The 27,017-nt window shown below is 36.8% G+C and overlaps 1 protein-coding gene across 2 annotated transcripts; it reads left to right on the top strand.

The window, feature by feature from the left end:
- Nucleotides 1–1,481: 1,481 nt before the first annotated feature.
- On the top strand, nucleotides 1,482–26,802 carry VPS26A (VPS26 retromer complex component A). 2 transcript variants are annotated; one of them, XM_007167771.2, is made up of 9 exons: nucleotides 1,482–1,612; nucleotides 6,226–6,375; nucleotides 13,180–13,255; nucleotides 14,370–14,526; nucleotides 15,160–15,324; nucleotides 16,961–17,067; nucleotides 20,280–20,348; nucleotides 22,284–22,426; nucleotides 25,066–26,802. In XM_007167771.2, exons 1-9 carry the CDS (start codon nucleotides 1,604–1,606, stop codon nucleotides 25,177–25,179), a joined length of 990 nt encoding a protein of 329 aa, XP_007167833.2. In that variant the 5' UTR covers nucleotides 1,482–1,603; the 3' UTR covers nucleotides 25,180–26,802. The 2 variants fall into 2 exon arrangements, with proteins under 2 accessions (XP_007167833.2, XP_028018776.2); XM_028162975.2 differs by lacking the exons at nucleotides 1,482–1,612; nucleotides 13,180–13,255 and having other exon boundaries at nucleotides 6,239–6,375.
- The last annotated feature ends 215 nt before the right edge of the window (nucleotides 26,803–27,017 follow it).

The raw sequence follows: 27,017 nt of genomic DNA, 5'->3' as shown, positions 1-27,017 counted from the left end.
CCTTTCCCCATTGAGTCATCACTGCACCTTTGTCAAAGATCATTTGACCATATATGTGAGCGCTTTTTATTTTTTAAATAGACTTTATTTTTCAGAGCAGTTTTAGGTTCATAGCAAGTACAGAATTCCCATGTATCCCCTGCTCCCCTCCACATGCTAAATATGCTTTTAACTTCCTGAGGCGAACATAGATTGCAGATTTTAAACCTTTCTTCTTTTCAAATATATGCATTTAAAGCGACAGATCTCCCTCTAAACACTGCTCACTGCATCCCATAAATTCTACTATGTTGTATTTTCATTATCCTTTAGTTCAAACTATATAAAAATTCCCACTGAAACCTTCTTTGAAGAGGTTTAGAATTATGTTGCTCACCTTCCAAACATTTGTGGATTTTCTGGCTTTTTGTTATTTCTAGTTCAATTCTGCTGTGGTTAGAGACCAAACTCTAATTTCAAGCCTTTTAAATTTGAGACTCGCTTTAAGACCCTGCCTCACAAACCTGATGCTGTTTTGTTATGATGGGAAAACCGGTAGGTTCAGACTCATTTTTTTTCTGCTTTGGTTATGTATAGAGTGCACTGCGGTGGCTCAACGCTAAGTTTTGAGATCTTAAAACAGTATTCCTAACACACCACTGTAAAGCAATTATACTCCAATAAAGATGTTAAAAAAGAAAAAGAAAAAAAAACACCAGTATTCCATTCAGGGCCCGTCCTCTAGGCTTACACCACCGTGATTAGGCTACGGTTAAAGACAGAGTACTTTTGAGCAGCATCATTGCGCTTTTCAGGAACGCCTTCCACCCCTCACGGAATGAGAGGGCGGTACAAGTGATTTCTCAGACCTCCACAGCTCGGGGCGGATAGTTTGGGAACTATCTGTGTACTTTACGAGGCAACGGATATAGTATACCCTTTTTTTTTTTTTTTTTGGTCTCCTCATAGGTGACAAAGCTTCTGAGTTCTCAAAACTCAGAAGCTGAGGGAAAAAAAGTAAGTTCGGTAGAGTTCGAGAATGGTGGTAGAATGCCTCATCCCCGAATTGACAGAGCACGTCTCTTGCAAGGCCTAACGAATCAGGGCCTCGGGTAACAGCGCCCCTTCAACTCCTCGGCCTAGTAACCCACCCGCAGAGATGGCCTCCCGCACGAACCTCTTCTTTCCTCCTTTCTTCTTTCCCAGCTGCTCAAACTTCCACTGGAAGTGGAACTGGGTGTGGCAAAAAAGCCCGTCAGCCAACCGCCGGTCAGCGAACCGCCCGTCACGTGACAGACAAGAGGGCACGGAGGAGCTGGGGAACCTACGTCCGCCCTGGCCCCACCCACTTGACGCCACTCAGTGGCCCCACCCCCTCCGCCGTGGGGTGGAGCACGAGGCCCCGCCTCCAAACGGCCTCTCCTCGGAGGGCCAGGCTGACCAGTAGGGCGGGGCGAGAGGCCCGGAGGGGGCCAGTGCTGGGCGAAGGGGAGGAAGGGAAGGGAGGGGTCACGTGCGGCGAGCGGCCCGAAGTCACGTGACGAAGACGCTGGGCGGAGGGAGCCGGGGGCTGGGAGTTCTCCTGAGGGAAGAGGAGTGAAGTGTGGGGCACGCGGCGGCGGCGATGACAATGGTGAGTGCGCGGCGGCCCGCGCGCTCGCTTGCAGCCCTCGCCCCGGAGCGCGCAGCGGGACGGCCAACGGCGGGCCAGATGTCGCGGGAGGGGCTGCGGGGAGCGGCTGGAGGGGGCAGGCGGGCAGGGCGGGGGGCCGGGTTAGGCCTGTTTGGCCGCCGCGGGGTCGGGGACAAGAGGGCTGCGCCGCCCCTTCCCGGTCTCGGCGATGCCCGAGCACCTGCGGGTGGCGGCGCGTTCTCCTGGCCATGTCGGAGCCTCTGCCCGCGTTCCTCGATCGGCTGTGGGGGCCCTGGCTGGGTATCCGGACCCCGCCTCTGCGAGGGCCCGCCGCCCCCTCCCCTTCCAAGGTAGCCAGCCCCTCTGCTCCTCCCGGGCAGCCTCGCTTCCTTTCAGGTGGGGTGACCCAAGAGTCCCCCAGTTCCGGACTCGGGGGGACTTGGTCACTATCTTCCAGTGTTGATCAGGAGCTTGATAAACTCCGTGATTTTTTTTTTTTTTTTAGCCTGCATACGGTGATATTCTGCGATTTCCTGAACCCAGTTCAGCCTTGATGTTGACACTTGTAGAATGGGAGAGAAAAAGAGAAGGACGTTGGAGGGGAGGACGTTTTTAATGCAAAAGGCAGTAGTTTCTTGCGCGCTGTTTTAAGCGTTGGGTCTCGTTTCCCTCACCAAGCCATTCTGGAAACTTACCGCTTTGGGATGTTGAAATGGCCTAGGGAGCAGAGGAGGAAGGGAAATCTGAGTACTCTCACCACAGTGGGAAGCACTAGCGTGGGCACGATGGCGTTTAGCTTTGTGTGTGTTGGCGATCTTCTCTAGATTTGATCTCATTTGGCTCATTTTATGGTAGTATTCATTTACTCGGTTCACTTAGCAAGCTTATGTTGAGCGCCTACTGTGTGCTCTCCTTAATAGTACCTGCTTTCCCAAAGCTCACCCGGTTCCGTAAACTGCTTGAGACTTTTGGCTTATAGACCAAGCTAGGTTTATTTAAAAAAAAAAAAAAAAGTTACTTTGAATAAATACATTTTAAAGTAAGAAATCGAGTTTTAATTTATAAAAGAAAGTGAGGACAGACATGTTCATTCTTAAACTTGGAACCTTTTTCTCTTTTTTTTTAACAAATAATTACAATACTTAGGTGCTCCCAGGGGTCCTGAGCAAGACTGAAACAGCCCTTACTCTCTTGTAGCTTGCAGTCCAGAGGGAGATAAACATTTATTTGTGTAATTATTTGTTTAATGTGGAAACAAATAATTACAGTTGTGATAAGAAGGAAGTATTGGGGGACCTTGCCTAGTCAGGGAGTTAAAGAAGGCTTCCTTAGTTGAATATAATTTGCAAAGAAAACTTAAAAGGCCCTCCTATCTTTTGCTTACATTTAAAATTATTACTTTTAATGAGCTTTTGAATTATGTTCAAGAGCAATTTTTATTTTCAAGTTACTCTTGAAACAAACACAATTGTAAAGCTTTATAACACTGAAATGGGCACAAGTGTAATAATATATGTATGAAAATTTGCTGTTTCATTGTTCGTGTATGCCCTAAGTGAATAAATTTTGAGAGCCTCTCTTCTGCCTCACCTTGAGTTGCATTTCTTTACAGCCACTGGATGTAGTGAAATTTCTTTAGCGAGGGCTAAAAAGTTTGTATTTTAACATATACACGTGTAATTTTGCTAGATGGTAATGCTCAGTGTTAGGTTTACAAATTATGTGAAAAATCTTAAATTAACCTAAATTCAGTGATATGTAGTTTAGGCTACGATTGGAAAACTGTGAGAACAATTGCTCTAATATTTAAGTAGTCATATATATTGCCCTCTAGTTATTTAAAGGCCGCCTAAGAGTTTGAACCTGTATATTGTCTAGTATTGCTGCTGAAAATCCCCTATTTTGAATGCTCACTTGAAGATATCTTTTCTAAAAGAACTTGGTAGTCTTTCTCTTAAAAGATTTCAAAACTGCCTTCTGTAATTTCAGCAGAAGTATATGTTAATATATCCTAACTCTCTTTACAGCTTTTATTCCTTTTCCTTCTTCTGGTCTTCACCATTCTGACCATTTTTTTTCCTCTTTATATATCAGAAGTATTATAATTTGATTGTGAATAATTTTAAGAAGATTTTAACTTTGTGACTTTTTGTTTGAAATACAGAAGATGCACATCTTGAAATAAAAACTTTATTTGGCCACACCATGCGGCTTGTGGGATCTTAGTTCCCTGACCAGAGATTGAACCCACGCCCTCAGCAGTGACAGTGCAGAGTTCTAACCACTGGACCGCCAGGGAAATCCCTTTTTTTTTTTTTTTTTTTTTAGAAATAAAAACTCTAGAAGACTTTGGGTAGAGAATCTTTCTTTCAACTCCTTCTAGAAGGAAAACAAGACAAACTTTTTTCTCAGATATTTTTCTCTCTGTTATCTACATGCACAATTTTCTGGAGGCTTTTACTAAGACTAGTTCATTTTTGATGTGTCCTGGTGTAAAAAACTGGATGTTAACCCAGTGCTAAATTCTCATGGCCTCATTAACTTAACTGTGTTAAAGTGCTGTAGTTTATCATTCAACCTTTTGTTTTTCTGCATATGCTACACTAGGCTTTTTTTATTCCTTCTGATCTCTCCCAATCTTAGTGTTTTGATTGTGTTGAAAAGTAAGTCCATTTTTAATTTTTAGTTATGAAATACTTCATGCATACAGAAAATAATAGAGGATAACACATAGTTTTTACATATTTTTAATGCCTAAGACTTACATTTTTACATATAGTGTCAAAATAAAACTTATTGTTTACAATTACTCATTGTTGTTAGTTAATTGTGAAGTTTTATGTGACTTTTAAGTCTGTTTTATACCATTTTAATTAGTGGCAATTTTGATTTTGTTATTTTATTTTTGATTATTTGATCTTTTAATATCAACTTTCAAAGCCCAGTTCAGCTGTATGCGTTAAGTATATGTATATGGGAAAAGTTACCATAATATTTCCTTTCATTTGTAAAACAATTTTTATAGTTTTCAAATCTCGTTTTCCTGCAACCAGCTCTAGGAAGTATTAAGGGGGAATGAGAAAATTAAATTTTATTTTCCTGCTTCTATTTTATAACCCGAATTTTGGACTGTCATCTTCTACCCTTTCATAATTGCTCCTCCCACAGCAGCACCCCCCCCCCCCCCCCCCCGCTTTGTTGGCTCAGTGCTTTGCACACAGTTGATAAATAGTAACTGATTTTCAGCTGCTATACATTCTCATATTTGTAACTCTTAGGAGAATGTGTACCATTTTGAGCAAGTTTTAAAGTTAAAACTTAGGGTATGAAAGCTAACTAGGAAGGGACAGTGCACATGCCCTATCATGGATGTTTTTCATTCTAAGTTAGTTCAGAATAGTTTTCTAATTAAAACTGTTTGTCATTTATAATATTGCCAGGAAAGATTAAAACATCTTGCCAAAAGGAAAATTTGCTGGTTATGTCTTTGGAGTATGTCATAAGTACTAATCTGGCAATTCTTTGAGTTGATTTCTTGAAATTATAATCCTTTTGTTAATAAAGGATTAATAAAAATAAAGAAGTGGGAATTCCCCGGCGGTCCAGTGGTTAGGACTCCGAGCTTTCACTGCTGAGGGCCCGAGTTCTATAACTAAGATCCCACAAGCTGCGTGGCACTGCCCAAAAACAAAGAAGCAAGCTCAGAATTTAGGAAAACACTATCTCCTTTGATCATAGTATCACCCTATGACCCACATAACCTTAGCAGGATCATTAGCTTGTTTGCTGTCCTCCTGAGGACAGAACTGAGCCTTAACGCAAGTTCCTTGCTCTAGATTTTGCTACTGCACCAATACTAACTTCCTGCGGGAGGGCTGGTCTTAACCAAACATGCCTAGTTTTAGCTCACTTCTTTTGCGTATTCACAAAATTTAAAGAAATTTAATTAGTCTCCTCCATTAGAGCCAGTTTTATTCCAAGGGCTTACACAATGTAACACATGCTGTTCAGACCTATATAGCAGTAGATTTTACCATAAGTAGTACATTGTAATAACTCATGAGTAATTGGGATTGTATGAGTTTCATTATAGCAGTATAATAAAAGAACCTCATAGATGTATTACTAAAGGTAACCTTTCAAATCCAGATGTTAGGATTAATTTTTTAGCCACGCGGCATGCATGCAGAACTTCCCCAACCAGGGTTTGAACCTGTGTTCCCTGTAGTGGAAGCGGGGAGTCTTAACCACTGGACCACTGGGGTAGTCCTTTTAGATCTTTGGTATATGTTAGTATTTGATTATTTATGGTGGTTGCCTGTGGAAATGATTGAAATTATAGCGTGTTTAAATTTGTTTTCTTTTTTGTCTTTTTATTTTATTGTGGTAGAAAACATAAAACATAAATATATCCTCAGCAAAATTTTAAGCGTACAGTACAGCATTAACTGTATGCATATTGTATGAAATTTTAGTTTTGATGTAGTATTTGATATAAGTTCTTATTTCTTTGTGAATTCATAGATTAACTGTAGGTTATAGGTAATTAAATTTGAATTAAAAAATGTAGTGACTGACAAAACATAATTATGAACATTTTCCTTTTATTTCAGAGTTTTCTTGGAGGATTTTTTGGTCCCATTTGTGAGATTGATGTTGTCCTTAATGATGGGGAAACCAGGAAAATGGCAGAAATGAAAACTGAGGATGGCAAAGTAGAAAAACACTATCTTTTCTATGATGGAGAGTCTGTTTCAGGAAAGGTAAATATTTTGTTTGGAGAATTACCTAGTTGTAGAGTATTAGAATTAGTCATGAAAGTGGCTTGTGCTGTATCTAAATTTGAATGATTTTATTAGAGATGGAAAATTTTTTTCAGAAGGTCAGTTAAATCCTTGATTCAGTAGAGTATTTACAGGAAAGATTCTTAAACTGCAAGGGTTATAGGCACAGAGTCTAAATTAAACTGTGTGCAAAATTTTGTGTGTTTGTGACTATGTGCATCTGTTTAACTTCAGACAGTTTCTACAGTGGGGCTGTGATCCACTCAAAGTTTGTTTCTCCTTTAACATAAAGTTGAGTTGTGGAGATTGGGGATAATTCTCTAGTATACCTTTCTAAAAGTTTCTTTCTCATTCTTTATAGTTTATCTGTCTGTACTACTGTCACTGTGTCTGTTGATCTCATTTCTTGATACTCTGTAGAGGACTTAAGTACATTTGGAATGTGTCCATGCATGGTCAGATACATTTATGATACCTTCTGTGGTTTAACTTTTTCCTCCTTTTCCTTACCAAGTTATGTATAAGATTGTTCTTATACCTTATGGAACATGATTAGTACTCATCAGTTTGTGATACTGAAGAATGGTAATATCCTAGATAAAATCAAGTCATAAAACATTTGAAATAATTTTTCTAAATATAAAATATTAAGAGTTTCTCTCCCCTGCTTGTTAAGGTGATACATACACATGGTAGACAGTTTGGGAAATAAAATAATTATCTATATTCCCATCATATGGAAATAATTCACTGTTAAAATTTGAATGTGTTTCCTCCTAGTCTCTCTGCATTAATGTATGTATAATATATTAAGCATACCTTTTCCCTATTATTGGATATTTAAATAGTTTCTACTGTATTTTTCAGACTGCTTGTAGTATATCACCGTATCTTTAGTAATACAGACATGTTTTTAGTAATAAAACTTTAGTACGTAAGTTTTTCTCCAGATTTCTGTAGGATAAGATTACTTCCTTAGAATGAATTCCTGAAAGTGAGTTGCTGGACCAGAAGACATGAATATTTGAAGGGTATCAATACATATTAACCTGGAGAATTTGCATCAAATCACATGTTCACTTAATGCCTTGTTTCACTCAGGGTAGTACTGAATATGGTCACTTTTTAATCTTTGCTATTTCTATAGGCAAAAATGATATTATTCTTTGATAGCATTTCTTTGGTTACTAGATAGGTTGAACTTAGGTTTATTAGCTATTTTACTGCATCGTCTATTCTGGTCCTTTGCCAGTTTACTTACTGATGTCTTAGTGTTATATCTGAAATAAATTTTTTGCTTTTCTACTTTACTCTCCCTTTAAAATGATGGGGAGAAAGAGAAGAGGCCTGAAAGAGAGCAGACAAAATCATTAAAAGGATGGAACATGTCAAACGAGTAAAGGAAATAGTGTTGGTTCTGTAAGAAGCTGCCAAACTGTTTTCCAAAGTAGCACTACCATTTTCAGCAATGAATGAGAGTTCCTGTTGTACCCCATTCTAGCTAGCATTTGATGATGTCAGTGTTGTAGATTTTGCCCATTCTAATAGTTTTGTACTGGTATCTCATTGTTTTAATTTGCAGTTCCCTAATAATATGATGTTGAACATCTTTTCATATGTTTATCTTCAAATATGTATCTTTTTTGGTGAGGTGCTTGTTCAGATCTTTTGCCTAATTTTCATTCGGGTTGTTTGTTTTCTTCTTATTGAGTTTTAAGAGTTGGAAACAGCCCTTTTTGGAAAACAGCCCTTTCTCAGATGTGGCTTCTGCAAATATTTTCTCCGTTTATGGCTTGTCGTCTTATCTTCTCATTTTCTTGTTACATGTGTAAATTTCCATTTCCCTGACATCTAATGAGGTTGAGCGACTGTTCATATATTTATTGGCTATTTGATGTCCTTTGTGAAATGCCTATTCAAGCCTTTGGGGTTTGGTGGGGGTTTTTTTGGCTCATTTTTATACTCAGTTGACTTTTTTTCTTATTGATGTGTAGGATTTTTTTTTTTTTTGGTATGTTCTTAATACGTGCTTCTCAATATAGAGTCCTTTGCATATGTATTATAAATATCTTTCTGGCTGGATTTTTCACTATCTTAATGGTGTCTTTGGATGAACAGGAGTTCTTAATTTTAATACTCTACAAATGTTAGTTGTTTTTTTTTTAACAATGATGTTCTTTCTTTAAATTTATTTATTTATTTATTTTATTTTTGGCTGTGTTGGATCCTTGCCTCTGTGCGAGGGCTTTCTCCGGTCGCGGTGAGCGGGGGCCACTCTTCATTGCGGTGCGCAGGCCTCTCACTATTGCGGCCTCTCTTGTTGCGGAGCACAGGCTCCAGACGCACAGGCTCAGTAGTTGTGGCTCACGGGCCTAGTTGCTCCGTGGCGTGTGGGATCCTCCCAGACCACGGCTCGAACCCGTGTCCCCTGCATTGGCAGGCGGATTCTCAACCACTGCGCCACCAGGGAAGCCCCTGTTAGTGCTTTTTGTATCCTCTTTAAGACATCTTTGTCTACCGTATGGGCATGAAGATGTTCTCCTGTTTTTCCTATAATTTAAAACAATTTTACATTTCACATTTAGATCTTCAGTTTTTTGGAATTGATTTTGTCTTTGTGATATGGGAGTCAAGGCTACTTGTTTGTTTGTTTGTTTTTCCCACGTGGATATCTTATTAACCCAGGATATTTATTGAAAAAGCCATCCTTTCCCCCACTACACTGCAGCATCACCTTTGTCACTAGCCAGAGGTTGTATGAGTCTGTTTCAACGTCTCTGTTCTGTTCTATTGGTTTATTTGTGACATATACTTTCATTTCTTTTTTTAAAAATAGCTTTATTGAGTTGTAATTCACATAAAATTCACCCTTCTAAAGTGTACAGTTCAGAGGTTTTTACTATATTTGCAGAATTGTGCAACTGTCACCACTATCTAATTCCATAATGTTTTCGTCACCCCAGAAGAAACACCGTACCATTAGCAGTAACTCCCTTGGTGCCATAAACTGAATGTTTGTGTCCTTATAAGATTCATGTGTTGAAACCTAATCCCCAGTGTGATGTATTGGGGGGGTGGGGCTGGGGGGGTTTGGGAGATGATTAGGTCATGAGGGCAGAGCCCTCATGAATGGGATTAGTGTCCTCAGAGAAATCCCGTGTGCACCTTCTGACATGTGAGGACATAGTGAAAAGACAGCCGTCTGTGAACCAGAAAGCAAGCTCTCCCCGGACACCAAATCTCCTGGCGCTTTGATCTTGAACTTCACAGCCTCCAGAAGTGTAAGCAATAAATTTATGTTGTTTTTAAGCCACCTAGTCTATGATATTTTGTCATAGCAGCCCGAATGGACTAAGACACCTAGCATCCACTAATCTATAAATGTGCTTTCTTTCTCTGTGGATTTGCCAATTCTGGACATTTCATATAAATAGAATCATAAAATATATGACCTTTTGTATTTGGCTTCTTTTACTCAGCATGATGTCTTCAAGGTTTATTCCTTTTTAAAAAAATTTTGGTAAAAAATATATATAATAAAATTTGCCATTTTAACCATTTTTATGTGTATAATTCAGTAGCATTAATCACATTCACAATGTTGTGCGATCATCACCACTATTTTTTTTATATAAATTTATTTTATTTATTTATTTTTGGCTGCATTGGGTCTTCGTTGCTGTGCTCGGGCCTTTCTAGTTGCGGAGGGCAGGGGCTCCTTTTCGATGCAGTGCATGGCCTTCTCATTGCAGCGGCTTCTCCTGTGGCAGAGTACGGGCTCTAGGGCGCACGGGCTTCAGTAGTTGTAGCACGTGGACTCAGTAGTTGTGGCTCCTGGACTCTAGAGCGCAGGCTCAGTAGTTGTGGCGCACGGGCTTAGTTGCTCCGCGGCATGTGGGATCTTCCTGGACCAGGGCTCGAACCTGTGTCCCCTGCATTGGCAGGCGCAGTCTCAACCACTGTGCCACCAGGGAAGCCCCCATCACCACTATTTTAAAAATTTGTTCATCACCCCAAACAGAAACTTTGTACCCATCAAGCAATAACTACTCTTTTCCCTTTTCTCCCAGTCCATGGATACCTCTAGCCTACTTTTTTTTTTTTAGTAAGTTTATTTATTTATTTATTTTTGGCTGCGTTGGGTCTTCGTTGCTGCTCGCAGGCTTTCTGTTTGCGGCGAGGGGGGGCTACTCTTTGTTGCGGTGCGTGGGCTTCTCATTGTGGTGGCTTCTCCTGTTGTGGCGCATGGGCTCTAGGCACATGGGCTTCAGTAGTTGTGGCATGCAGACTCAGTAGTTGTGGCTCACGGGCTCTAGAGCGCAGGTTCAGTAGTTGTGGCACACGGGGTTGCTCTGCGGCATGTGGGATCTTCCTGGACCAGGGCTTAAACCCGTGTCTCCTGCATTGGGAGGCGGATTCTTAACCACTGCTCCACCAGGGAAGTAAGTCCCTCTAGTCTACTTTTTTTCCTATAAATTTGCCTGTTCTGGGCCTGTTCTATTTCATATAAGTGGTCATATAAGATTTGTCTTTTTGTGTCTGCCTCATTTCATGTAGCATAATGTTTTCAAGGTTCATTCATGTTGTAGCATGTATCAAAACACCATTCTTTTCTATAGCGGAATAATATTTCAGTATATATCTGTGTAGTATATGGATGTACCACACTTCTTCATCCATTCATCAGTTGAGGACATCTCAGTTGAGGATATTTGGGTTTCTATTTGTTGACTGTTATGAATATTGCTGTACATTTGTGTGTTAAGTTTTTGTGTGACTGTGTTTGCATTTCTCTGGGGTGTATACTTAGGAATGGAATTGCTGGGTCATACGTTAACTCTATGTTTAACTTTTAAGGGAACTGCCAGGCTTTTCCGATGCAGCTGCACCATTTTATATTCTCTCCAGCAATGTATGCAGGTTCCAGTTTCTTCACATTCTTGGCAATACTTATTATTGTCTGTATTTTTTATTGCCATCTTAGTGGGTGAGAAGTGGTCATAATGGTTTTGATTTTTATTTCCCCTAATGATGAATAATATTGACATCTTTTCATGTGCTTATGGCTATTTGTATAACTTCTTTGGAGAAAAGTCTGTACCTATCCTTTGACCATTTTTAATTGGGTTGTTTGTCTTTTGATTGTTGAGTTGTAAGAGTTCTTCATATACTCTAGATACAAGTCTTTTGTCAGTTATGTTTTGCAAATATTTTCTCTATTTCTGTGAGTTGTCTTTTCACTTTCTTGGTGGTGTCTTGAAGTACTAAAATTTTCTGTTTGATGATGTCCAGTTTATCTTTTTTAAAATTTCATTTCTCATGCTTTTGGTGTCATCTGAGAAACAGTTGCCTATCCAAGATAATGAAGATTTACACCTATGTTTTCTTCTAAGAGTTTTGTAACTGTAGCTCTTACATTTAGGTCTTTTATCCATTTTGCGTTAATATTTGTATATGGTGCGAGGTAGGGATCCAATTTCATTCTTTTGTATGTTGAGATTGAGTTGTTCCAGCACTATTTGTTGAAAAGAATATTCTTTCCCCATTGAATTGTCTTGGGACTCCTGAAGCATATACTTTTTTAAGTTAAATTTAATTGCCGTCTGTCAAAAAAAGCTACAGAGAAGGAAACAAAATTACCCATAAGCATACATTCCAGAAGTAACTCCTGTTAAGAGTTTTTTCTGTAGTTTAAAAAATATAATTGGCATTATACTTGTATACAGTTTGACCATGCTTCCTTCATGTGACATACCATGCACATCTTCCCACATCATTAAATATTCTTTGACCTTATTATTTTTATACTTTAATTATACTCCATCATATGATATACTACAATTTGTTTAATTATTTACTTGTTTTTCTGAGATATTAATTTGGAAGGCAAGTAACTAACTCATCCTGGTCACAGATATGGAAGATATAGAAACATGAATATTTTAATTATGTAGTTTACAAACAGAAGTAACTGAACTTTAGTTTTATTGGTTCTTAATTTCTGTTGTGTTTTGAAAACACTATTTGGAAGAAAAGCTTTTAAGAGTCATGCTACCAATATTTTTTATAGTAAAGAATAAACCCGGAAGTATGCTTTTTGGTATGTTAGCTAATCCTTAAATGTTTCAAATTTTGTTTTTAATATGTATTTACTTTATAGATATTTTGTCAAATTAAAATGTATAAAATAAAGGTTTCCATTTGGCACATATGAATTTAGGGATTTTAGATTATATATTTAATTTGAAAAGTACGTAAGATAATCATACTCAAAATTTAAATCTTTAGACATTCTGTTTTTAGGATGAGTATCAGACTCAGGGCAATAAGCATTGCTTTTAAGATAGGAATTATAACAATATATTGTTGGTTATAAAAGGCTGAAAGTGATCTTTAAGATCAGTTCTTGGAATTAGTAATAACCTTACATTAAAATGCTGTTGTAGAATTTTTTAACTATTTGACCTGAAAACATATTTGAATAGTTGAAAGTTTTCCCTTTTATTGAGTCTTTATAGTTTTCCAGCTCTAAAGAAGGATTCCTTACTAACAAAGAAGATGCTTTAAGTGTACGTATAAGTAATAGGTTCATACTGATTGTATATGAGTAGGTTTTACTTTCTCTGGCACTATAAGGTCTAGGTAGGATCTAGGTATGTGGTGGTGTCTCAGACTTCAGAACTGAATACCTGAAATATTTATATATTGTATTCATCTGGAAGCAATCTGCTAGTAGGCCCACAAAGGATTGTTAACGTCTCTTACAATTTCATGTTTTGGCAGGTAAACATAGCCTTTAAGCAATCTGGAAAGAGGCTAGAGCACCAAGGAATTAGAATTGAATTTGTAGGTCAAATTGGTGAGTTTTAAAATAGTATTACTTTTTTTTCTTTGATAACTGAGTTTGAAGAGAGTTTGATTTGGCACTTAGCTTTATGGAAAGAAGGAATTGATTTTGCGTAATAAAAGAGGATTTATTTTATAAACATTAAATCATGTTTCTTTTAATTGTATTAAATGATATTTGACTAATCCTGCCTTTATTTGTGATTAAACTTAATTACTAAAAGTGAAAGGAGTTATGTAAGCTACCAGCCTTGAAAAATAATTCAAGTAAATTAGTTTACTCACTGAAATTTCCATCTGCCTACATTTTTCACTAGCTTTATTCACAATTAGCAGTGTCACCTTCATCCTTCACTTTCTAATTACCCATGCCATTTGTCTTCCTAACTTAGTGTGTACCTGTAGCCAGACTCACTTGTCAATAGAAAATTCCATGTGAAAAGGAAAAGTGTGATTTCTTTTTGACTTAGATCAACTTGTGTATGTTTCCATATGTGTATTTCAGAGACATTCTTGATTTAGTAGGAGTTAAACTGTATAAATCTTTTGGTACTGCAGATTCGGAAAAGAGAAAAGAAAATAGGTCCTAGCTTTCTAAGTTTTACTGTACATTTTTAAAGTATCAAAATTGGAATGGGTGGATATTTATTTACATGTCTATTTTGGATGAGATTATATTTAAGGGGCAAATTATAGTAATTAACTGATAGTTGATTTTAGTCTTTTGCGTATTATAGTTTTATCAAGGTAATATATTTGCCTAACTAAAGCAAAACAACAAGACAATATATTTTTTGCCTAGAAGGGAGGAAGTTCAAATAATTGCTGGAAATATGTCTGTTAAAACAGCTTCATACTGGGCAAACCCTAACTGCATTAAAGGAATGAATTCATTTTTTTATAATAGAAATTTTCATTTTGCTATGCTGCTTGAATTTTTTTATGCCTAAGTAGAGCATAATAGTGAGAAGGATAATGGAATTCAGATCATAGCTCTAGTATTTAAAGTGGAGACAAATCCAACTAATTCTTTCTGTAAAAATTATTTGCTTTGGAAGTAAAAGTTTGGGTTTTAATGAGATGGGTATTAAATATAATTGGTCTTTTTGCTTTTTAAAATTTCTTAGAACTTTTCAATGACAAGAGTAATACTCACGAATTTGTAAACCTAGTGAAAGAACTAGCCTTGCCTGGAGAACTGACTCAGAGCAGAAGTTATGACTTTGAATTTATGCAAGTTGAAAAGCCATATGAATCTTACATCGGTGCCAATGTCCGTTTAAGGTATGAACGTGTATCAGAAACTGTAGACAGAATCAAAACCAGAAAGTAATGACTACTATTGAATGTCTTATTAGAACTTCTAATTATAATTTTTGGACTGGAAGACTTAAGATTTTTAAAATTCTGTCAAATATTTTGTTTTTTTCTGGCTAATGTTCATCTGATGTAGTAGGAGCCTCTGTAGTTTTAGAGAATCCTATTATGAGAAGTTTTAGTCATACACTTCCCTGTATGAATCGTTCTTAGGTACTTCATTTGTCCTGTAAATGGAATTACTCTCTAAATCCATTAGTTTCCCAATGAATCTCATTTAGTGTATGGTTAAGAAGTGATCTAGAAAAAAAGAAAAAACAAAAAGCAGTGATCTAGAGAGATGTCCTCAAGTAGGCTTGATGATGGTACTTCAAATTGATCTAAAAATTATGTACACTATTCTTAAAATTGAACTTTGTATTTTTTCCATGGTGGGGGCATTTATTTAAAAATTAAAACTTCTTCATGAAGTAAATGGAGTAAATTGATCCCTAAGGAGTTCCAGCAAGGAGAAAGCAGAGTTGCAGTTAATGTTTGCTTATTTAAAACACTGAGATATATCACAGGAGATTTAACTTGTCCTCTCCATTAATTTTGTAGGTATTTCCTTAAAGTGACGATAGTAAGAAGACTGACAGACTTGGTAAAAGAATATGATCTTATTGTTCACCAGCTTGCTACCTATCCTGATGTCAACAATTCTATTAAGATGGAAGTGGGCATTGAAGATTGTCTACACATAGAATTTGAATATAATAAATCAAAGTAAGTACCTTTCACAAACAGATAACATAAATGTTCAGGGAAAATTAAGAAATAAACCTTTTATGTCTTTGTAAATTGGTCAAGGTAAGGATAGAATCAACATTAATCTGATGTTAACAGACCAACAGAATCTCTGAGCTGAAAGAAACTTTAGGAATTTGGTTTTGTTTCTGACTTAGTTGCAGATGTCTTTCTTATTCTATTCCTGGTAATCGGCCATTTTTTATAGAGGATCTCACCATCTCAGAAGGCATCTAATCCTATATGTCTCAAAAAACTTATCTTTTTGTCTTGAGATCATTTTAGCTGGTCATCTATTTAAAAGTAAGCAAAAATGCCCTTTTTCTGACTACATGAGCAATACATTTTTATTATTAAAAAAATTGACAATGTAGAAAAGTCAAAGGAAGTAAAAATACCACATATTTTCACCATTACTACTTAACCACTATTAAATCCTCTTGTATATCTTTCCATGGGAGGGGGTATATATGTTTATATATGTTGTGCATTTTCAGAAATGGGCTCTTATTTTATTTATTAATGCCTTTTAAAGCTTTATTATGGAAAATTTCAAACATATACCAACGTATATATCTAAAAATATTAATAATTTCTTAACCTCATCACATATCTAGTCTGTGTTCACTTTTCCCTAATTTACTCATAAATGTTTTTTCCCCATATGGTTTGTTCAAATCAGTATCCAAACAAGACTTGCTCAAATCCAGTGGATCCAAACACACTACATTTGGTTTTTTTATTCTTAAATCTCTTTTAATTTATAGGTTTTCTCTTTTATTTATTTATTTTTCATTAAAGTTTATTTGTTGAAGAAATGGATGTTCATTCTTTTATCCCCTTCCTGTGCACTCTTCTGTTACATTATTTTTATTACTTGTTATGTCCCAGTTTATATCACTGAAATTGTGATACACACACATTCAGGGTCTTAAATTATATTGTTGATAAAATTATTAAATGTTTAGGACCTAAAACTTGTCACTGGAAGCCTCCCTTCAGACTAACATAATTGCATTAATCAACTCTTGGGATATTATTTTGAGATCCAAACCTGGGAGAAGTTTAAAAAAAAAAAAAAAAGCCCTCTGGGAATTACAGGAATTCCTAGGTTTGCTGGGAAAAGTCTTTGATTAGTAGGTATTACAGCAACAAACTCAATTTATGGAGTCTCTCTTTGTGGCCAGGTGATTTGTTAGCTGCACTATTCTAGCACTTGGAGTAATACTGACACTAAACCCATGTGTAGAGTTTTTAATGTTCAAAACATCTTCATACACCAAATAAAAATTTTCAGGCATAAAAATCTTAATTTTCCATGCTTAAGTTCTTTGGAAACTAAGTTAACCTCTACGTAGGGACCAACAATTAATCAGGCTAATTCTTCCCTCTGAGGTGCATCGATGGTCAAGTAAAGTTTGCTTCCTTATTTTTATAGTAAAATGATGAGTACTTTTTTGAAAAAAGAACATTAAACACATGAATAGTCAGAATGGTATTCTTAAATAGTAATTATCCTACAGATATCTAATAAAGCCTTTCAGGACATATTTCACTCTTTTTGTTTGTTTTGTAAACTGATATTTAGTAAGTGACAAATACTCTTTCCCCAAAGGTATCATTTAAAGGATGTGATTGTTGGAAAAATTTACTTCTTATTAGTAAGAATAAAAATCCAACATATGGAGTTACAACTGATTAAAAAAGAGATCACGGGAATTGGTAAGTTGAAGAGTATTTGAACTGAAATTCATTTTAGTTGAAATTTTGAAACCTTAAAATATTGTTTAAACTTAAAATAAATATCCACCTTGGATACTAACTTTGATACTTAATATTGCTGGCAGTGAGTTACTCATTTATGTTTTTAAAAAACTTAATTTTTGAATAGATAATAAATTCACATGGTTCAAAAATAAAGTGTGAATGATTATACAGTAAAGAGTGTCCTATTTATGTACTCCAGCTACTCATAGGTGATATGTTTATAAGTTTTAAAATCCTTCAAGTATTTATCTATATACGTGCAAGTGCCTCTATATTACACCCCCCCCCTTTTTTTTTAGTTAAGTGGTTATATACAATACATACTTTAGAGTTCCTTACATATCAATGCGTGGAACACTTCCTCATCTTTCTTACAGTATTCCATTCAATGAGTGTACTAGCTATTGGTGGACATACAGGTTGTTTCTAGTCTTTTGCTATTATAAACAATGCTTTAGTTAATAATATCATTTCACATATGTGTTGGTTTGTGTGCAAGATAAAATCTTAGAAGTGGAATTGCTGTTTCCAAGGGTATATTCATTTGTAATTTCGATTCATATTATCAGTTTGTCCTCTTTATGGACTGTACCAGTTTGCATTACTACCAGCAATGGATGTAGGAGGGTGCCTCTTTCTCCTTGTATTCTCATAAGCATGATGTTATAAAACTTTTAGCTGATCTCATGGGTAGGGGGAAAAGTTTAATTCATTTTTCTCATCTGAGTGAGGGTGAGCATCTTTTCATGTGTATAAAAGCCATTTGTATTTCTTTTCTGTAAACCACCTATCCATATCCTTTGCCCCATCTCTATTGGATTATTAGTCTTTTCCTTTTGATGTGTAGAAACTCTTTATATATTAGGAAAATCAATCCGTTTTTCTTCTTTTCTTTTATTTTCTTTTTTGGCTGCATTGGGTCTTCGCTGCTGCGTGCAGGCTTTCTCTAGTTGCGGTGAGTGGGGGCTACTCTTCGTTGTGGTACATAGGCTTTTCATTGCAGTGGCTTCTCTTGTTGCGGAGCATGGGCTCTAGGCATGTGGGCTTCAGTAGTTGCAGCATGTGGGCTCAGTAGTTGTGGCTCGCGGGCTGTAGAGCACAGGCTCAGTAGTTGTGGTGCACGGGCTTAGTTGTTCCATGGCATGTGGGATCTTCCTGGACCAGGGATCGAACCCATGTCCTCTGCATTGACAGGTGGATTCTCAACCACTGCGCCACCAGGGAAGTCCCTCTCTTTCTGTATTAAAAGCAGCAAAATTTCCCCAGTTTGTCTTGCTTATGGTGGTTTTTGCCATCTAGAAGTTCTTGATGTTTATGTAAGTCAGATTTATCAGTTTTTACTCTTATGGATTCTGCGTTTTATACCACAGTTAGAAAGCCCTTTTTTACACTGAGGTTCTAAAAATAATTTTCTGTGCTTGATTCTACTAAAGTAATATATTATAGTTTAAGAATTTTGTTTAAACTTTTAATTCATTTGGAATTTGTCCTGATGTAAGAGATCAACTATGGATCCAACTTTACTTTTCTCCAGATAGCTGACCAGTTGCCCCCAAATCTTCTATTGGTTCATAACTGCTTTTTAATTTTAATTATTATTACTTTTTTGGCCACGCCATGTGGCTTGTGGGATCTTAGTTCTCTGACCAGGGATCAAACCTGTGCCCCCTGCAGCGGAAGTGTGAAGTCCTAACCACTGGACAGTCAGGGAATTCCCTGATTTTAATTAATATTTAGATTTAGTTTGTTCCCTTTAACTTTGCTGGTTTTCTGCTAAAAAGTATTTTAGGCAACACTTTTTAAGAATTTATAATTGGTAGTCATGATTTTAAATATCTGTAATTTCTTAATCTCCATTTTTCACCTGCTAATAAAAGTTAAAGTGATTAGGGACTTGCCTGGTGGCGCAGTAGTTAAGAATCAGCCTGCAAATGCTTAGACGTGGGTTCGAGCCCTGGTCCTGGAAGATTCCACATGCCGCAGAGCAACTAAGTCTGTGTGCCACGACTACTGAGCCTGCGTGCCACAACTACTGAAGCCTGCGCACCTAGAGCCCGCACTCCACAACAAGAGAAGCCACAGCAATGAGAAGCCCGTGCACCTCAATGAAGAGTAGCCCCCGCTTGCCGCAACTAGAGAAGGCCCGTGCACAGCAACGAAGCCCCAAGGCAGCCAAAAATAAAATTAATTAATTAATTTTTTTAAAAACCTGAAAACTGTCTATGGTTTAGAGAATAAAAAGACAAGCCACAGACTGGGAAAAAAAATATTTAAAAAAAAAAAGTTAAAGTGATTTAAAGATATTAAAACCAAACTTCAGGTTCCCATTTGTTGTTTAAAAAGAAATTGTTTATTTAAACATTTTTTTCTAGTTATAAAAATTATGTTCGGTTCTGGAAAATTTTAAATAAAAAATAATTTGTACTCATAATCCAGAACCGACCTTAGCCTTTGCATATTATATATTTTACAACATTGGGATCAGTACTATATGTTTTAGTGTTCCTTTTAAACTTATATCATTGACTGTTTAAAAGAACTGTATGTCAGGTATTCACTTTGATGTTTTGTCTATGTTAAAGTTAACAAGAGAAAACATTTTGGGTGTTGCAGAGAAAACTAGCATGTCAGTGCACTGCTATGCATTGCTAGTTTCTATTTTAGCAGATATTAGAAATGATAGAAGGCAGTCTGTGAAGATTATTTCTGAACTGTATACATACAGTTGACCCTTGAATAACATGAGGTTTGAAATGCATGGGCCCACTTATAGCGGATTTTTTTCAGTAGTAAATATTACACTACTACATCATCTGCAGTTGGTTGAATCCACAGATAGGGAGGAACCATGGATAGAGAGGAGTGGAGGATACAGAGAACGGACTATAAATTATACACAGGTTTTCCTGTGTGTACGGTCAGGCGCCCCAGCCCCTGCAGTTTTTCAACAGTCTATTGAATTACCTTTGGGAGGAAGGGAGTGAGATCTTCAGTTGGGTGGTAAGTAAGTGTAGATCAAGAAATAGAAAAGAATGATCAACATTTTCACAAAAGGGGAAAGTAAATTAGTACTAAAATAATGTAGTCAGAAAATAGGAAGAAGGTATAAGTCTGGAAATCATATTCTAGCAGTATTTAAATTAATATCATTTACATTGTTGCACTAGGACCCAGCACCACAACAGAAACAGAAACAATCGCTAAATATGAAATAATGGATGGTGCACCAGTAAAAGGTAATACACTTTTCATTTACTTTTAAGTTACAGGTAGTGCAGATAGCAGTGTTCATGGCAGATTAGTTTGAAAGTATTTATTCAGTGTGAATATATCTGTGAATTCTTAAAATGATTCTTAAAATGATTTTTAAGATCATCTTTGTATAAATGCTGAGAAGACTATAGTAGTACTTTCTAGTTTGAAATAAGGTTTAATTTTTTACTCAGTTTAAATTTAGAATTTAGAAGAGACATTTATGGATATCTCTCCCCTAGTTCTGAATTTATAATATTTTAATTATCTTTTGTTACAGTAGTTTCTCTCTGTAAATCTTTTTTACTCATGCTGAACATAAGGTGCAGTATAATTGAGTATTCATTTCTGTGGGATTTTGGAGTTCTTATATAGCCCTCAAGAAAATAAGCAGTTCTCTTACTAGATAATTTTCAGCATCTAAGATAATGAAGCCAGTATTTATCATTTTAAATTTATGTCTTTGGCTTTTTCTTACTCTGTTAGTAATTACTTCAAAGAGTAGTTACCATTTACTGAGTACCAACTATAGATGAGGCATTGTATTCTCAGGCGCTGTCAAGTTCCCTACCACCCTTTGAGTTAGGTAGTGGTAGCCCTTATTTTATACATGAAACTGAGATTGTAGAGGTTAAAAACTTATTAAAGGTGATATACTGTAGGGGAGGCAGAACTTTCCCTCTACCCATCTTAGATTTTCAGCTGGAATTCTTTAACAAAAAGATTAATAAGAGAAAAACAGTTGATAAATGCATGCAGTACACATCACCCAGGAGAAACCTCAACAAAAAAGTAACTCAAAGCTGTGACTTAGAATTTTAGCTTATATAGCATCTTGAAAAGAACAATAAATTTGGAGAGAAATGACTGGGCAAAGGAGAGCAGTTTAGGCTTCCCAGGGCGGCAAACTACGGGCAGGTAAATATGTGGGAGAAAACCAATGGAGAGGCTTGTTTGCAGATTCCTCTGGTGCCATCCTGGGCTGAAAAGCGGCTGTCTCCAGTAGAAGGAGAATTTACATCCTGCCTTTAGGCAGAACAGGGGAGTCTTTTCTGCTTTTGCTGCTGCTTAATTGCCTTCAGCTCAAAATAATCTGTATGTCAAAGAGGAATATTTTTCGGTGATATATTCTGGTTTCCTTCGATAGCTAATCATTGCACAGTTGGAGTTTGAGTCCAGGGGTTTCTGACTCCAGGACTCTTGTGTGTGTACTCTTATGTTATGCAACATAACTTTGTAAAATTCCAGCAGCCACAAATTTTTATGTAAAGTGATGGGTTGTACATCTTTAAGGAAATAGATATACATAGGAAAAGTATTACATAAAAAGGATTCAAAGCAGAATATGCAAATAATCATTCTTAGAGAAGCCATGAGAATCTGAATAGCAATCTTTTTGGTAATGAAGGAATGTCATCATTCTGAACATGTTTGTTGCTTTGGGTGAATTAGTAATAAGTATTCAATAATTTATACACATGATTAGAAATTATGGTACAGACGAAACAGATGGTTAAGTGACTTGGCTGGAGTTGGGATTCAAATCCAGGCATTTTGGCTCTAGAGCAGTGGTTCTCATCTAGGGGCAATTTTGGTCACCCCTCCCTGGGGACATTTGGCAATGCCTGGAGACATTTTTGGTTATCATATTTGGGGACTGCTACTGGCATCTTGTGGCCAGGAATGCTGCTGAACTTCATACAGTGCCTAGGACCTTATCCACGGCAAAGAATTATTGGGCCTCAAATGTCAGTAGTGTCAAGGCTGAGAAACCCTTGTCGAAAGCTTTTGTTATGCTGTTGCCTTGTGAGGAACTGAAGCATTAATGTCTTCTCTATGATGCTTAGTTTTAGGTGTTATGTAACTATTGATATATTTAATCATCCTTTAGAATTAAATGGAAATTGCTTTTCTTTCAGGTGAATCAATTCCAATAAGATTGTTTTTAGCAGGCTATGACCCAACTCCAACAATGAGAGATGTGAACAAAAAATTTTCAGTAAGGTACTTTTTGAATCTAGTCCTTGTTGATGAGGAAGACAGGAGGTACTTCAAGCAGCAGGTATGGTGCCACCCAGATGTTATTTTGTTCTTTGTCAATTCTAAAAACACCTGGAAAGCAGCCACTTTTCTAAGCTTTATTGTACTGAGCAAGTGGGGGTTTCTAAGTAAGTGAAAACACTGACAGTATGATATAGAAGTAAGCATGAATGGAACTATGTTGTAATCCATCTCTTCCCGGTCAGTCTGCAGGACTCCAGAATGGGCTATAATTTGGCAGGGTTTTTTGTTTTTGTTTTTGTTTTTTAATTTAATTTAATTTTGCGGCATGAGGCATCTTAGTTCCCCTGCCAAGGATCGAACCCGTGGCCCCTGCAGTGGAAGTGAGGAGTCTTAACCACTGGACTGCCAGGGACGTCCCTGGCAGGGCTTTTATTGAAACCTTTGTTTTTTATAAAAACAATACCTGCTATTTGTTAAAAAAAAAAAAAATCAGGCAATAAAAAACAGAATGAAGTAAAAGGTCAACAAAAATTCTGCCACCATTGTGATTAGTTTTCTAGACAAATCTGTATATGTGCTTTTAGATCATTATTATGCATATTGTTCTTTTTTAAAAAAATTTTTTTTTTTTATTTATTTATTTATGGCTGTGTTGGGTCTTCGTTTCTGTGCGAGGGCTTTCTCTAGTTGCGGCAAGTGGGGGCCACTCTTCATCGCGGTGCGCGGGCCTCTCACTATCGCGGCCTCTCTTGTTGCGGAGCACAGGCTCCAGACGTGCAGGCTCAGCAATTGTGGCTCACGGGCCTAGTTGCTCCGCGGCATGTGGGATCCTCCCAGACCAGGGCTCGAACCCATGTCCCCTGCATTGGCAGGCAGATTCTCAACCACTGTGCCACCAGGGAAGCCCACATATTGTTCTTTAATTTGTTTTTTCAGTCAATAGTGTCTTGAACAGCTTTCCTTTAGCAACAAATAAAGATTTCCTTTATCACTTTTAAGGACTGCATCAACTTGATGGATTTGGGGGTTTCCATTTTTCCATAATTAAACAATCCTCTTATAAATGTCTTTGAGATGACCCAAATCTAATACTTTTTTAAAAAATTTATGGCTGCGTTGGGTCTTCGTTGCTGTGTGTGGCTTTCTCTAGTTGTGGTGAGCAGGGGCTACTCTTCATTGCGGTGCGCGGGCTTCTCATTGCAGTGGCTTCTCTTGTTGCAGAGCACGGGCTCTAGGTGTGTTGGCTCCAGTAGTTGTGGCTCACGGGCTCTAGAGCGCAGGCTCAGTAGTTGTGGCGCACGGGCTTAGTTGCTCCGCGGCATGTGGGATCTTCCCGGACCAGGGATCGAACCCATGTCCCCTGCATTGGCAGGTGGATTCTTAACCACTGTGCCACCAGGGAAGTCCCTAATACTTTTTAAATATAAGATGTTTATCATAAAACTTATTCTCATTTGAAAATCAAAAGCCTTTGGTGAATTTTGAATAAAAGATTGTGATTAGAATGGTCTTCTGTATTCTGAATCAGATTAATAAATATTTGAATGTCAGTTGACTGTTCAAAACTAAATTAGAAATTATTCTGGAAAAAAAAAAAGAAATTATTCTGTGTTGAGTACTGTGACGAATACAAAAGCTACCTTTTTAAACATGGTTTGTCCTCAAGGTCCTCACATTGCCGATATGTGGAAAGAGAGATTGTATAATTAACAGAAAACTTAAGTAATAGTTTGACAGTAATTTGGAAGAGAGAAAAGTTACTCTGCTAATGCTGCCATAATGCTATATAATTAAACATAGGTGATTTATAATTTCAAATTAGATTATATGAAATTTACAATTTCCAAATCAGTTACATATTGTGGCCCTATTGAGTAAGTATATGCTTCCCACGGGCATTCATTTGGATGTTTAAATTCTGCTATGTTGGTTAAAAAACAGCCTGCCATGACTTTATGAAGCAAGTAATTTTAAGAATTTAGAAGAGAAGAGATCTCAGGATGTATTGGTTAGGGTAAGACTTAGATAGGCAGAGGAATAGGGATTTGAAGAATATAAAGGGGAAGATGGAGGGAAAGTTTAATTTGAAGTGCATTAGAGGCAGAGAGTAACCCAGTTTGGCTGGTGGGGTACTGGGGTCTAGGTGGGGAAGAGAGTGATGTTGATAAATTGGATAAAGGTTATTATGGAGGGCTTGAATGCCGGGTTGGAGATTTATCCTGGAGGAACTGAGAACTATTGAAGAGTCATCCAAGCAATGTTTTAGACTAATCTGGAAGTGATAGGAAGGATAGCTTAGAAAGGGGTATCAGGCAAGGGAGGGAGAGCCATCTACCAGGAAGCTATTTTAGTATCTCAGGTTGAAGTGACAAGGGCTTGAATTTGGATAAGGGCAGTGGAACAACAAATAAAAGATAGATTTTAGGAATTCTTTAAAGCAGTAATAGCTAGAACTTTGTGCCAGATTGGATTCATGGTGGTGGCATGCATGGGTGTTGGTGGGGGGGAGCAGAGTTGGCAGAAGGGGAGGCCCAAGATTAGAATTGGAAAAAAGTGAGTCAATAAGGAAAGAGGAGGGCTTTTGTAGGGAAGAAGTTAGTTTTGTTATGGTTAAAATTGAAGTGGCATTATTTCCATGGTGAAAATATAAGGAATAATATGAGGACATTAATTTGTTGTCTTGCATTTGTCTTCTAGGAGATAATTTTGTGGAGAAAAGCTCCTGAAAAACTGAGGAAACAGAGAACAAACTTTCACCAGCGATTTGAATCGCCAGAATCACAGGCATCTGCTGAGCAGCCTGAAATGTGAACTGAATAGGAGAAAAAAAAGAAAAAAACTCCTATATCTGTTGAGATTTAAGTTCGGCAGGTTAAAGATGGTTGCAGCGTGTAGGGCGGGGAAAAGGCCAAAACTCCATTTATGATAGTCTTCCTTTATCTTACAGTGCTGAGTTTATTTTATGACATAACTAAATGTTCTTCATGTATATACATTTAAAAAAATGCTTTCTTTGAAACACTGGAACTTTCTTAAACTGCCGTGTTGTTTTTTTTTTTAACCACACACTTTCATTTAATGATAAGCACTCAGCTGTACATCAGCATAAACATTAAAGATTTTCATGTGAGTAGGTTGGTATTTGTAATTTTGCTTTCTTTCTGCATAATGTTGATTACAAATTCTTTTATTCTCCTTTTTCATGCTAATGATAACCTCTTATTCTCTACATGCAAAAAATTAAACATTTTGTGTTCAAATAAAATTAGAAAAACCTGAGTGGCCCTTAATCCTGCAAAGATTTAAAACGTGGCATCTCAATATTTTTGAAAACTACATTTTTGTTTTTCCATACGTGTTTGAGAAATGCATACAAGTGTTTCGCTGTAGGTGCCTCTGAGTCTACCATTTCATGGCTTCCTGAATTTTGTTCTCTTTGAAGTCTTCTGTGGTGTGAATATTAAATTTTTTTCCATAAGAGATTATGTGGCATGTCATTGCAGCTTTTTTTGGGGGGAGGGTACCATATTAAGTAACCATTTTGCTACTACTGCCAGATAGGTACCACGGTATGTTTTCTGCAATGTGGAGTTGACTCTATGTTGGCATTTTAGTTTGTTAAAACTATAATTTTTCCATAAATATTTTGAAAAAAATTTTTTTTGATTTAAGGAATCTTTTTAGCACATATATGCAAATATAATTTTCTTGCAAATATTCTCTTCCCTTTTCAGGGGAAAATTTGAGGATGGGGGACTCAGGAGAACTGGTGAAGTATGTAGTTACCCAGATCTGGACAATTTCATGTTTGTTAAATTGGAAACTTGACTAGTTCAAACTCAAATTTAAACTAATTCATCCACTCTGTTTAAATTTTTTTAATATTAAATTCAAGTATTATTCAAAGCCCCTAAAAAAGAAGGTGCAGTCATCTGTTTTTATGCTATGCATGAGGTCTGATCGCAAATACACTAAATGTGGGGTGTAGGAACTAAAATGAAGCCTGTTGTGTGAAACTACTTTCACTTATGGTTCATTGGTTTTTGTACCAATATTTTTTTATACACTTCAGTGCAAGTCTTGTCAGTTAACCTTACTTTATGGGTAAGCTAAGTAACCCAAATTACATTTCTTTAAGCCTGTTTTACTACTATGGCACTTTGAAAAATGGTCAGTAACCAACGTCTTAACTGGCAAAAGGTTCCAGGTACCATGTGCTGGAGCATCTATTTTAAATGTGGATATCTGTGAATGGTAATGTTTTCCTTCATGTAAGTGCCTGTTCAGAGTTTCAAAATTTTAAAATGCCAAATATTTTCATGGTCACTTGCATGTAGTAATCTGGAAAATATTCAAAGAAAAATTGAAAAACAATTGTATTTAACCAGCCTCAAATTGTGCAACCATGATGTATAATAAAGAATTTGAAACAGATACTGAGCTTGCTATTTGAATTATTAAAATATTTATATTCTCAAATCTCTTCTCATTGTCATATTTATCTTTGGGGACAGGATTGCTCAGTAGTTTAGGAAGCTATAATTGTGATGATTAGAAGTTTTTATAAATATTCAACTTCAATTTTAAATATATAATGCTTTTAATTAGGTGGCTTAAAACACTGTCATAAATAGGATGCTTACTCACTT

This window comes from Balaenoptera acutorostrata, chromosome 16 (assembly GCF_949987535.1).
Source record: "Balaenoptera acutorostrata chromosome 16, mBalAcu1.1, whole genome shotgun sequence".
NCBI classification, from domain to species: Eukaryota; Metazoa; Chordata; class Mammalia; order Artiodactyla; family Balaenopteridae; genus Balaenoptera; species Balaenoptera acutorostrata.
The sequence above is the reverse complement of the archived record's forward strand: the minus strand, read 5'-3'. Positions and strand labels throughout refer to the sequence as shown.

Excerpts from the sequence above, each read along its gene's own strand:
- VPS26A (XM_007167771.2), top strand. Across the intron at positions 13,256-14,369 it reads TGAATTTGTAGGTCAAATTG|AACTTTTCAATGACAAGAGT; the intron begins GTGAGTTTTAAA and ends AAAATTTCTTAG. Across the intron at positions 17,068-20,279 it reads AAAAGAGATCACGGGAATTG|GACCCAGCACCACAACAGAA; the intron begins GTAAGTTGAAGA and ends TTGTTGCACTAG.